The 13,705-nt window shown below is 39.8% G+C and overlaps 1 protein-coding gene across 2 annotated transcripts in view; it reads right to left on the reverse strand.

Moving 5' to 3' along the window:
- Positions 1-1,802: 1,802 nt before the first annotated feature.
- The window catches only part of LOC126344189 (uncharacterized), a 131,367-nt gene continuing 119,464 nt past the window's right edge, over positions 1,803-13,705 (reverse strand). The window contains exon 6 of one of the 2 annotated variants that reach the window (XM_050002000.1): positions 1,803-2,062. In XM_050002000.1, the coding sequence (XP_049857957.1) occupies positions 1,910-2,062 (153 nt within the window). In that variant the 3' untranslated portion in view covers positions 1,803-1,909. The remainder of the gene's footprint in view (positions 2,063-13,705) is intronic. The other variant, XM_050002001.1, reaches the window with a different exon arrangement.

Here is a 13,705-nt window from a genome sequence, read left to right on the forward strand (position 1 = left end):
CTGTACTTTATTCCTTTTCCAAATTTCGTCTTACCTTCCTTTTCTACTGATATTCATACATATTAGAAAAATGTATGTGTTTATGGATTATATATGAACGTATGTATGTTCTCCATCTCTTCCTAAAGCACTGAATCAATTTCAATAAACTTGGTGCACAAATTACTTACTGTCCAGAAAGAATCGCAGTGGGTGTAAGAACCTACCTATCAGAAGCCTGGGGGTTAAAAAGCAGTGTACCCCACGGAGTGTGAATACCCATATTTTATTCAACTGTTATTTGAGAATGAGAGCGCTTAGTAACTTGTAACAAACTTAACACATAATTTCAAACCTTTTAAATTTTTTCTCGCTGAGAACCCCCGCAAAATGATGAAAGGAAAAAGGTTTATCGCTTACTACATTTCCAATCTTCAGGCAGTAAAACTGCCACATGAAACAAGACTTTTCAATTTATTACTTTTTTACTATTAACCGTATCTGTTACACATTTGCAAAAGTATACATATATACCACTAAACATAACAGCAAAAGATATTGTTCGACACATAGTTAAGGAGATATGAAGTCATAAACGCTGAGATGTGTGAAAAACTGCAGCATCGTCCATGACGTTTTAATTTACGAGCTCTTTACTATAACTCTATTTTGTAGACAGTATAGAAACATGCCGCTGCGTGTAACTACAAAAATGTACCGATGTATTACACATAGTACAGAAGGTATGTCATAAACTGTGAGATGCGTGAAAACTGTCGCATCATGCATGACGTAATAATTTATTACTTCTTTACTACCTATCTATTCACAACTCATGTCACAGACAGAAGCAAAATATACCACTGGACGTACCTGCAAAATTAAGTCATTGTATGGCACATAGTTCAGGAGATACGAAATCAGAAACATTGTGCTGCGTGTAAATGAAACTGAAGGGTGAAATTCGCTAGAGATACGTGTGAAACATGTGTACAAACCCAGGAGGAAAGGTACAGGCTTTGAGGGGTGATAATATAAGTGATTCTGAACGAAAAACGTCATTTCACATATGTCGTATTGCGAATAGTTTCCGAGATAGAACACGTGTAATATCACTTTTGTACGATTTCTGGAATCACTCGAAAGCCGCACCATCCAGCTAAAACTTGTCGCAGTACAAATTTAAACTGCATTCAGTTTCCTACAAAAAAAAAGGACCTATTCATGTTTCCCTAGGACTTACAGTTTGCGCAAAGACAGCCTGAGGATACTGGATACTGTAAATCTGATGCGACGCGACGCTCATGTACTGTAGCTTAGGTAGTGTTTGTAGCCCAATTTTCCTCCTATAGCGGTGGAGTTGATAACGTGGAGAGAGAAGCGAGAGGAGGAGATGGATAGACAGAGTTGTGGAAGGAGGAGATGGTAAAGGGTAGGGGAACAGGAGAGGAACAGAGTGTGAGGATGGGGAGAGGGATGTACAGAGAGAGAGAGAGAGAGAGAGAGAGAGAGAGAGAGAGAGAGAGAGAGAGACGAGACGAGACGAGACGAGGAGATGGACAAAGAAAGGAAAGAGGGGCAGATGGGCAGAGATAGGGGGAGGAAGAGGTGGGAAGAGAGAGGGGGGAAGAGATGGGAAGGGGGAGGGGAAGGAAGAGATGGATAGAGAAAAGGGGAAGGAGGAGAAAAACTAATAGAAGACTGGAGTGAATACATGTCTGGGCAATGCCGGTTAATCAGCTAGTATTTCTCCGCTACTGTTCCCTTCCACGTCCGTTGACTCTTACTACCATAATCAGGCTGACTTCATAGAAAACGAATTATTTTTCGAAGTGTGAAAAACTCTCAGCTTTTATTGACTCTCCACCATTCCAAAAGTCACAGTTTGTAGGGCGAAATAGGAAAAGCAAATGTTTCTTTGCAGATGCTTTCAGTTCTCCGTATACTGAACAGGCAGCCCGGTCTTGCTGTTTCTTCTGGAGTACCTTTGTTTGGGGCCGAAGGTCCGAAGCGGGTCTTCTGTTTCCGTCTGCCGAATGGAAGCGACAAGCGCGTCGTAAGTCGTGTGTCGCTGAACCATCACCTGTAACAAATTTCAGCTCTCGTCATCTCGCGTCTTTGCAGGTCGTCCATAGAGGATAGTCTATAATGATATTGATCTCATAAATGGCGGACAGCATTTCTAAATCTTAGAAGTTTGATAGCTGGTTGGAGCTAGGAAATTAATTAATAGCACTTAGCTCATTACGTTACTTTCAGATCTGACAGTGCTTCGTATGTGTGCAGCGTTTGTAATTGCATGTTAAGCGGTAAGCCCCCATGCAACTACACTGCTGCCTCTTAAATTGCAGCGCTATGAAGGCAGCGTGCAACAAACGTCAATATTCAAATGATTAGGGGTTCAACTCACCGTATAATGTAGCCTGGAGTACACAATCTACATTTTGCATATAAACTTGTACTATTATATCAGCAGTGAATGCTTGAAAAAGGTTTGTACTTTTCCATGATTTGGCCCCGCTCGGGGTTTTCTGGTTTAGGAAACTTTGATTTATTTTGAACTTCAGGGCCAAACGGTGAACTCACTATGTGAGCGCTCTAGAATCTGTCTACGGACATTAACTTTTATTAAACACAGTAGATACTGTAGTTCAATAATAACGGGAAATTAGAGACTATTTAGGCTCAATTTTGTGCATTAGGAATGTATCTGGGACAAAAATTAGGACCACCACCCATGGAGAGAATCGGTGCCCCGTGTGGCGTTGCAGGCACGAGACCTGGCAAGGAGAGTATACATGCGGAGCAGAAGCGATTTGGTAATCATTCTAGCAACGATAAGGGCCACAAAAGAGTAAATCCACTGACATAAGAGGCTTTAGCTCTTGCGTCTGGGTACGAGGATCTCGGAAACGTCGATGCAGGTCGGCTGTTCGCATACTGCTTTCACTAACATCTACGGAAAGAATGGCGAAACCACGAGTAGGCGACAAGTTGTTGGACGTCCGAACTTAGCGATCTGTGGCAGTTGTGGCAACAGAGTACAATGCTGATGCAGGCACAGTTGTTTCGGAGCGTACCGTTTGCACACATTGTTAAAAAGGGGGCTCCACAATGGACATGTTCCCACATTGTCGACTATGACTCTGCGATTCAGTAGTTCGGGAACGCAGAGACTGGACCATGGATCAGTGAAAATAAGTCACCTAGTCGACTGAATCACGGTTCTTGTTACACCAAGTCGATGGTCGTGCCCGAATATACCATCATTCAGGGGAACAGGTGCTCGAAACATGCACCATGGTACGGACACCGGCTACTAGGCCAATTGTTATGCTATGGGGAACATTCTCCTGCGGTTCCATGGGACATGTGGCAACAATCGAAGGTACCATGAAAGCCTGTTGGTATACTGTACATAAAAATTGTTTCGGACCACGTGTATCCCTTCACGCTTGATAGTTTCACCGAGGGCAATGGCATCTTCCAGCATGATAATAGTTGTGTCAGAAAGACAGAATCACACTACAGTGGTTGAGGACCATTAACTAAAGCTAATGTCACCTAATCAGAACCCAATGGAATACATCTGCAACGCCATAGGGCACAAGATCCGCACCCATAAACCACCGGCCTGTAATTTATGGGAATTGTGTGACAGGTGCGTATACTGACATCACTCATCTGGAGTTGTCGAATCCATGCAGAATTGTTGCATCTTCCAAAGATCTGCCAACAAGTTATTAAGCAGGTGGTCCCAATGTTTTGGTTCAGGTGCGCATGTCTATGTGTGTTTTCCCCATACCCAGCACAACGTTTATTGTGCCTCCATCTATTTATATGCTGCTTGTATATGATTTGAGGTGACACTGACAGATGCAATCACTCCTTAGACAATGAATAGCCAGAAGTGTGGTTCCATTTAAAGCTCAATATGGCGGAAGAACATTCTTTTTCTCTAATTTTAAATTGATAAACATATTTCGTTTCCACTGATTTTTATCATTGCGTTATTGTGACGTCAGCCATTTTGTCTCAAACGTTGCTTGTCAGTCAAAAGCGTTATGAGTCACAGAAAGTTCTACGTTTCACAGTTTATCATGAAATAATTGTGTAATTCTAGTTAAATATATTTTCACTTTATTCATTACCCATTCTCTACATCACATATCATGCTACCTCATTTAGATTTGTTTTGTTTTTACAGATTATGACGAAAAAACCGGCCGGTGATGTGGTGTTAAGGTAGTTTAATAGAAACATACAGTGACAGATTGCTCTCAAGGTTAACAATATGGGAGCTCGGCAATGGAGTCACATTTTCTCAATCCAGCAACCGCTGTTGTCCCTTGAAAGTAGGGAGAACGCCGTCCTCAGCTTTTCATCCCAGAAAAAACCCCAGACACTACCTGGTAACGAACCCAGGTCCTGACCAGTCGCAGCTAGGCATGTAGACCACTCAAACTGAAGATGATTTTACCCAACGATGATAAACGAAGTGCTTTCAATAGCCAATGAGGTGTTACTTTACAGTCACACCTACCATTGCGAGTGATCTTATCACTCATCCCGAAGTATGTAAAAACAAATGAAAGCAATACCCACGCACTTAGGCATTTCATATTTCTGAATACATTAAATGGTAGAACTGTCACACCCCACAAGATAGACTGAATGTTAATTATCAGATTTAACAATTCTGCATGGCTACAAACAATACTGCTTGGTTCCACTTGTATTCAGTTTGGCAGAGATAGTGAAGTATGAATGTTTATTGTTCGTTAATCTTGTGCTAGATCCTATGCTTGAGGTCCAGTAGTACGCCCACGCGATACAAGGTGTCTCAGAAATATTTAGAGATACGACAGGAACGATCAAACGAAGCAAAAAATTCTAGTAAACATGGGCTCTAAAATGCATACCTAAAGAGCTATGGGCACTTATTCATCTCCGATGCTGTGAACAAATCTCTTACCCTGCAAACTCTTTGCTTTCCATATTATGTGATAAACTTGTGCTCTAAAGTGCATAGTGCATACCGCAAGAGCTGTGAGCACTTGTTCAGTTTCGCTGCTGAGACACATATCTCTTCTACTGAACGTGTTCATAGCTCTTAATGTATACACTTTAGAGCATTTGTTTACTAGACAATTATTTCTCATTTTGATCCGTACTGTCTTCTCCCAAAACATGAAAAGCAAAGAGCTTACAGGAGTAGAGATTTTTTTCACAGTGTCGAAGATCATGTATTCATAGGTCTTAAGGTATGCGTTATAGAGACCGAGTTTACTAGCCTTTTTTTGCTTCGAAGATCATTCCTATCCTACCCCTGAATACTGAACATGCCTCGTGGGACACCCTGCATGTATAAGAGACACTTGGTGTTGGTACTACGGACAGGGCGCCCAATAGCGACCAAATACAAAACGATAGGTATATGAAAAGCCAATATGTTCGTCCATAAAACTATGCATAAGAGATGAAGTGTGACAAAGAAATTTAGGACATGTCCGACACTCTACGTCACGAACAAGAATAGACCAAACTCACCTTAGCAACAGAAAAGCGCTGTAATAAAAATGTTGGTTAGCGGAATGCGTACAAAGCAAGCACTATGAAATTTGTCAGATCGGCGACGCGTTCTCTGCTTCATCGCTCTCACAATGGCTTACAGTTACAGATTGTAAATGGGTTAGCAAAGCTGAGAACATAGTCAGGGAATGCGAGGAACCAAGGCCGGTAAGAAATAAGGTTTCGTAATAAGTAGTGTTCGGATCGATATGCACTTAAAACGCACGAAATATGCGCCAAAACTGCTCCAAATATGCAGTTAAAACATACTCTTACTGCCGGTATGTGCCTTTAAATACACAGCTAAAATTCTGTAATTATGCATTTGTCTTAGATAAATTCTTTAAAATATGCATCTTAATTGGGAAAATTAATGAATAACAATCAAATATTTTTCAATAACGGCTAAAATTCAATGGTTAAAATTAAGTATAACATAGGTACTTACACGATAAGTTTGGTAAATTCCAATAATTAGTGTTTGTTTGAACACTTTTTCCTTTATCTCTACATCAAAATTTTTCTTGTGGGGTCAAATAATAACATTCTCAATCTTGAAAATGATTGTTGAATATCACAGGACACTACAGGTAAACATTTAAGAGTAGCGATATCAGACGACATTAAAAAATCATCTAGATTCTCCGAGCGTTTCTCTTCCAGTAACTGAGCGATCTTCCGAATCGTAGACCAACCAGGATTTCTATGAAGAACTGCATCCAATTTTCTTCGAAGTCTCTCACTGATCGGACCTGGCCCACTCTGTGTCCTGAGTCCTTCGACGAGAGCCACTGCCTTCGTAACTTAACCGATCTTCCGAATCGTAGACCAACCAGGATTTCTATGAAGAACTGCATCCAATTTTCTTCGAAGTCTCTCACTGATCGGACCTGGCCAACTCTGTGTCCTGAGTCCTTCGACGAGAGCCACTGCCTTCGTAACTTACATGTTACGAGTTTCAAGTTTCTCAATTAGGTCTGGGAAGCCACCCAAGTGCACTCGGATGAAAGAGAGGGTGTGTAACACGCTGGAATTCTTCATAGCGTCCCTGTGGCAAAATTTTCGCTATCTTCAAAGCCCTTTAGGACATGGAACAAGAGTGTAGTAATCTAGTGAATGTCGGTTTCAAGCTGAAAACTACTGTACAGAGAGATAAGCTTAATATTGGAATTCTACATTGTGTTCGTTTTCTTTGCTTATTGAATTTGTCCATAACTACATACGCATCCATACCTCTTCAACTTTTCTGTGGTTGTCTGCATAATAGTTTGCAGCTGAAATGCATGTTCCCCACCTCGTCAAGACTGGTTCAGGTCGCAGAAGACAGTCCGGGTGAACAGTCTTGAAAGCTCTCACTGGACTTGGTGCCTTGATGAAAACCTTCTTTGCTGAAGAGTTAAGGCTGTTGACCTCTGGCAATGTGGCTCTGACCTCTTTAGCGACTCTAAGGATGTCGTGGGCCAGACACGTGAGGTGAATAATTTTAGGGTAAAACACCGGGAGACACTCTGCAGCCTTCAGTATATATGCGGCACTATCCATCACAATGGCTAAAACCTTTTACTTCCCACGTTTTTGATCTTCACTTCTCCGTAGCCCACCTGAAAGAAAATCAAAGGATTTTACTAATTTTACAATCCTTTTTTATTACTTTATTATTGGCTCGGAACATGATGTGAAAACTAATTATTGGCTCGAGATATGAGGTGGAAAACTGCACTCTTATATTACCTATAATTAATTTTATACTATTCAATATTATCGAAACTTACACAATGCTTTCCGCACTGCGCGAGCAGTCGTGGCGTGAGTCGTTCGTTCCACTTCTTTGCGTGGTATGGGGTGTTCTCGTCCAGTCTCGTCAGCAAAGAGTTTTCCAACTATGACGTGCACCATATACCGAACACAAGACCAGTGGTTTCGTCAATGGATAGTCAGACTGTAGAATCGCTAATGTCTTTCTTAATATTCTCCAATGCCCGTAACAGACGAACTAAATTAAAAATTACACATAGACATGTGCACACTACGTAGGAGACATACACACGAAAACAAACTATATCCGGTTTAGCACCTACCGATATTTCGACTATTTTATTATGTGTGTACATTGACCAAAATAATAGTAGATTAATTCGCACAAAATTATATTCTTTAAAAATAAATTTACTTTCTTTTTTGCAGTGAACGTTTCGAGACAGACTGTCTCCTTCTCAAGTCCTTAGAAAAATAACGATTCCAACATAATTAAAATTTATTTTTCCAATTTTTTTAAAAATCAAACGACTATTATTTTGGTCCATGTATATATCAAATAATATCCACTGACTTTCACATACCGAAAAGAGTTACCTTTTCATACAATGGGTCCACATAGTTTTTTTCCGATCATTGACTCATGAGGAATATCTTTTCCTGTGTATTTTTTCAAGAATGTCTTAATCCTTCGTTGTCCAGCTTATTCAAGGGGTTGTTTGCTTTTTTTTATAGTCTCGCAAAATTCTTCATTGAACTCACTTTTGTCGTCAATATAGCTCTGCAGATGATGAAGAAATTGATGAAATGTATGATGAGATAAAAGAAATTATTCAGGTAGTGAAGGGAGACGAAAATTTAATAGTCATGGGTGACTGGAATTCGTCAGTAGGACAAGGGAGAGAAGGAAACATAGTAGGTCATTATTTATTGGGGCTAAGAAATGAAAGAGGAAGCCGTCTGGTAGAATTTTGCACAGAGCATAACTTAATCATTGCTAACACTTGGTTCAAGAATCATAAAAGAAGGTTGTATACATGGAAGAATCCTGGAGATACTAAAAGGTATCAGATAGATAATATAATAGTAAGACAGAGATTTAGGAATCAGGTTTTAAATTGTAGGACATTTCCAGGGGCAGATGTGGACTCTGACCACAATCTATTGGTTATGACCTGTAGGTTAAAACTGAAAAAACTGCAAAAAGGTGGGAATTTAAGGACATGGGATCTGGATAAGCTGAAAGAACCAGAGGTTGTACAGAGTTTCAAGGAGAGCATAAGGGAACAATTGGCAGCAGTGGGGGAAAGAAACACAGTTGAAGAAGAATGGGTAGCTCTGAGGGATGAAGTAGTGAAGGCAGCAGAGGATAAAGTAGGTAAAAAGACGAGGGTTGCTAGAAATCCTTGGGTAACAAAAGAAATATTGAATTTAATTGATGAAAGGAGAAAATATAAAAATGCAGTAAATGAAGCAGGCAAAAAGGAATACAAACACCTCAAAAATGAGATCGACAGGAAGTGCAAAATGGCGAAGCAGGGATGGCTAGAGGACAAATGTAAGGATGTAGAAGCTTATCTCACTAGGGGTAAGATAGATACTGCCTACAGGAAAATTAAAGAGACCTTTGGAGAGAAGAGAACTACGTGTATGAATATCAAGAGCTCAGATGGCAATCCAGTTCTAAGCAAAGAAGGGAAGGCAGAAAGGTGGAAGGAGTATATAGAAGGTTTATACAAGGGCGATGTACTTGAGGACAATATTATGGAAATGGAAGAGGATGTAGATGAAGATGAAATGGGAGGTAAGATACTGCGTGAAGAGTTTGACAGAGCACTGAAAGACCTGAGTCGAAACAAGGCCCCCAGAGTAGACAACATTCCATTAGAACTACTGACGGCCTTGGGAGAGCCAGTCATGACTAAACTCTACCAGCTGGTGAGCAAGATGTATGAGACATGCGAAATACCCTCAGACTTCAAGAAGAATATAATAATTCCAATCCCAAAGAAAGCAGGTGCTGACAGATGTGAAAATTACTGAACTATCAGTTTAATAAGTCACAGCTGCAAAATACTAACACTAATTCTTTACAGACGAATGGAAAAACTGGTAGATGCGGACCTCGGGGAGGATCAGTTTGGATTCCGTCGAAATGTTGGAACACGTGAGGCAATACTGACCTTACGACTTATCTTAGAAGAAAGATTAAGAAAAGGCAAACCTACGTTTCTAGCATTTGTAGACTTAGAGAAAGCTTTTGACAATGTTGCCTGGAATACTCTCTTTCAAATTATAAAGGTGGCAGGGGTAAAATACAGGGAGCGAAAGGCTATTTACAATTTGTACAGAAACCAGATGGCAGTCATAAGAGTCGAGGGGTATGAAAGGGAAGCAGTGGTTGGGAAAGGAGTGAGACAGGGTTGTAGCCTCTCCCCGATGTTATTCAATCTGTATATTGAGCAAGCAGTAAAGGAAACAAAAGAAAAATTTGGACTAGGTATTAAAATTCATGGAGAAGAAATAAAAACTTTGAGGTTCGCCGATGACATTGTAATTCTGTCAGAGACAGCAAAGGACTTGGAAGAGCAGTTGAACGGAATGGACAGTGTCTTGAAAAGAGGATATAAGATTAACATCAACAAAAGCAAAACGAGGATAATGGAATGTAGTCAAATTAAATCGGGTGATGCTGAGGGAATTAGATTAGGAAATGAGACACTTAAAGTAGTAAAGGAGTTTTGCTATTTAGGAAGTAAAATAACTGATGATGGTCGAAGTAGAGAGGATATAAAATGTAGACTGGCAATGGCAAGGAAAGTGTTTCTCAAGAAGAGAAATTTGTTAACATCGAATATAGATTTATGTATCAGTAAGTCGTTTATGAAAGTATTTGTTTGGAGTGTAGCCATGTATGGAAGTGAAACATGGACGATAACTAGTTTGGACAGGAAGAGAATAGAAGCTTTCAAAATGTGGTGCTACAGAAGAATACTGAAGATAAGGTGGATGCATCACGTAACTAATGAGGAGGTATTGAATAGGATTGGGGAGAAGAGAAGTTTGTGGCACAACTTGACTAGAAGAAGGGATCGGTTGGTAGGACATGTTTTGAGGCATGAAGGGATCACAAATTTAGCATTGGAGGGCAGCGTGGAGGGTAAAAATCGTAGAGGGAGACCGAGAGATGAGTACACTAAGCAGATTCAGAAGGATGTAGGTTGCAGTAGGTACTGGGAGATGAAGCAGCTTGCACAGGATAGAGTAGCATGGAGAGCTGCATCAAACCAGTCTCAGGACTGAAGACAACAACAACAACAACAACAACAACAACATGGTTCGAAAATGAGGAGGTCAATGGTTGCTGTGAAGTTTCTAACCGTGCCTGGGGTTAAATTGTTCTGGTGCTGATATGTCTTTTTATGCTGATCCAGCTGATATTTTTTCTGAACCCTGACCTAAAGCGTTTGAGAAGCGAATAAATATCAATATCAAATGTAAGAGAACAGTGTGTAGCCGCGTGATGGTCACTCAAAAAGGTGAATTAAGACTGCAAATGAGTTTCTAAAAATTGGAACATCGATCCCCTCACAACATTTAACTTTTTTTTATCTGCAACAACGCTGAATGTAATTCCTAAAGGTTTTTTTTGTTCCTTCCCATTCGTACACAGAAAACACGCACACAAATTTACAAATAAACACAATAATCTTTTTAATTTCTTGGAAAAATTAGGAAAAAAAACAATTAAACTTATTCTTTTACACATAGTTAGCAGAATATTATTTTTGCCTCCTTTGTGAAAGCACAATGACTCCCGATCAATTTCCGTAAATTGTTGGTTTTTGGCCTGGTGATATTCGTAATTTGAAGTAGGTAGCAAAGGGTCGATATGAAGAACACGGACACACACGCAAGAACGATTCATATTCCGAAATGCCAACAATAACTAGAAGGGCATTGTTGGCGCACTGCAGAGATCAGGTGAGCGACCTGAACACGCATTAACTGCGGGCAACAAATACCGAAGCACGTTTCTACTCCGATAATCCATCTTGCAACAATGAACCATCATGTCTTTAGTATCCTTATCCGAAAGACTACCTAGGAGGAAAAATGTTTGGGAGGTTCTTGGGTTGTCAGGGACCAAATGAACTTCAATATCACCTGTAAATGTCAAAAATATGCTTCCGAGCCGTAATATCTATTATATAGTCATAAAATCGTAGAAAAATTGGTCTACACAACCAAGCCTTAATTATAATGCATCTAGAAATTTTTAACCATAGTACCCATGGAAAGTTACTATCCCTCCTTTCACATATTTTTCTTTGCATCCGTAGCAACAACAGTAATTCACCATAGCTATTACAGTATCAACAAATGGTGAAAACACAACAAAACCTCTTGATATTATAAACTTCAAACTCTGCGGAAAGCACACATGCACAGCGAAGTCCCGAAAACACGTAACGATCCTGGTTTAATGTTGACAACATGCGCAGAACGCAATGCTCACTGCAGAGATATTTACTCTATGGTTTAAGCAGGAGGGATGGAGACGTTCGTCCATGGTTGCTCGCAGCGCAGAAGTAAACGCTTTTCTGTCATTGTGCGCATAAAGTCAGAGAGTAACACTTTGAGCCCATATTTGTGTGTTGGAGGCCGTGTGATTTTATATGTGTTGTCGGTTTCGCTTAGTTGCCTTTGTGTAATGTGTGGTTTGTAAAGGAATTTATTTTGAGTATGTGTAAGCAATGCTTGGTTGTTATGTTGTTGACGTAATTCCCACAGTCGCAATACCATAGGGACTGAAGAAGTGCTTCATGCTTTCTCTCCTGATGCAAGTCTTCATAAGATTTTGCTGTCGAAATTCTATAAAAAGACGCAGTGAATGCTGCAAAAACTAGAAAACGCTCACGCCATTTCAAAGAAACTGAAGAGGAATGTTTAGTCAGAGAAAAATTTGGACGTTTGTGGCTGAAGGTAGATGTACCAATTATTTTGCATTTTCAACAGCACCTACTACGAACAATCAGTTCCTATCGTAAACTGGCTAGTGGAACAGGAAAGGGAATGGTTAGTTGTTTCAGCAAATACTATCCTCCATGCATTTATCAGTGACTTGTCGATTATGTATATAGATTTGAAAGACGGGAGACAGATAAATTCAATAGAGTGGGAGTCTGTAATAGTCTTCGTATAATATGTGTGTCCAAACCTTTTTGTTTAACATAAAGTTACAGTAGGAGACCATGTTAAGTGTGTCTAGAACATGGAGAATGATTATGTGTGATTTATATTTTAGTTTCCCGAAGGATGAACAACGAGTAAAATTGTGTCTCCAGAAAATAAGGAGGAGTAATTTTGTCCCCACAAAATGTTCCGAAGTGTGTACTAAACACTTTGAAGAGGAATGTTTAGACAGAGAAAAATTTGGACGTGTGTGGCTGAAGGTAGATGCTATACCAACTATTTTTAATTTTCCACAGCACCTACTACCAGTTTCTGCATTCAGCTTAAATACATTTTCTGCACAAATCAGATAAACACAATAGTGTAGCTAATCAAAGTACACATTCATCTTCTTTGGTGTATTTTGCCTTCAATTTATTTTCTTCACCATTTGATTAAGAAGCGTAAAATATTAGTAAACATATCCCCAAACTCGTTCATTTGTGTCCCTTTCCACTTCCCTTAATAGTGTTATATTGGGTGACCGTTACATGACCAACTGTATTTGCTTTGCAGTACATTTATTCTCCGATCGCCTTTTCCCCCTTCTTACTAAGTCTACTATTTATGTAATAAACTGGGAACAAGTACGTAAAATGCGTTAAATAAACACTTCGAAGTGTCACCAGTAAGAAAAATTGTGCTTTAGGTCACAAAAACGAGAAAATAAATATGCAGAACTAGCAGAAAAAAGGACGAATTAGCAGGGGTATAATCGCAAATTTGTGGCAAATTCGATGTTTTTCGGAACTTGCAAAAATACTAGCGTATTGTCAAGTCGTTTTGCAAGACTATCACTGAAAAAATGTACGACAGGCTGTGTAATACTATAAATTACCGTATCATACCGAAAACTACCAAAAATCGAGTGCATCTGAACTGTGACACCTATAGCAAAGCAGCTGAATGCAATATCACTTGCTCTTAAAAGTTACGTAGCTGGTTTATTCCCGGTATCAAATGGATACTTTCAAAATGTCTGCGCAACACATATATATAATCCAGGACACGTACGAAAAGAATTCGTATGTACTAGGGATGTAGTGACATTCGAAATATACAGGGCGCTATACTGTCAAACACACGACGTCCCGAGAACACTTGAGCAGGGCGGCAATGTATGTTGACAACACAAAATCCATTATGCGCATGTGAATGCTCACTC

This window comes from Schistocerca gregaria, chromosome 1 (genome assembly GCF_023897955.1).
Source record: "Schistocerca gregaria isolate iqSchGreg1 chromosome 1, iqSchGreg1.2, whole genome shotgun sequence".
NCBI classification, from domain to species: domain Eukaryota; kingdom Metazoa; phylum Arthropoda; class Insecta; order Orthoptera; family Acrididae; genus Schistocerca; species Schistocerca gregaria.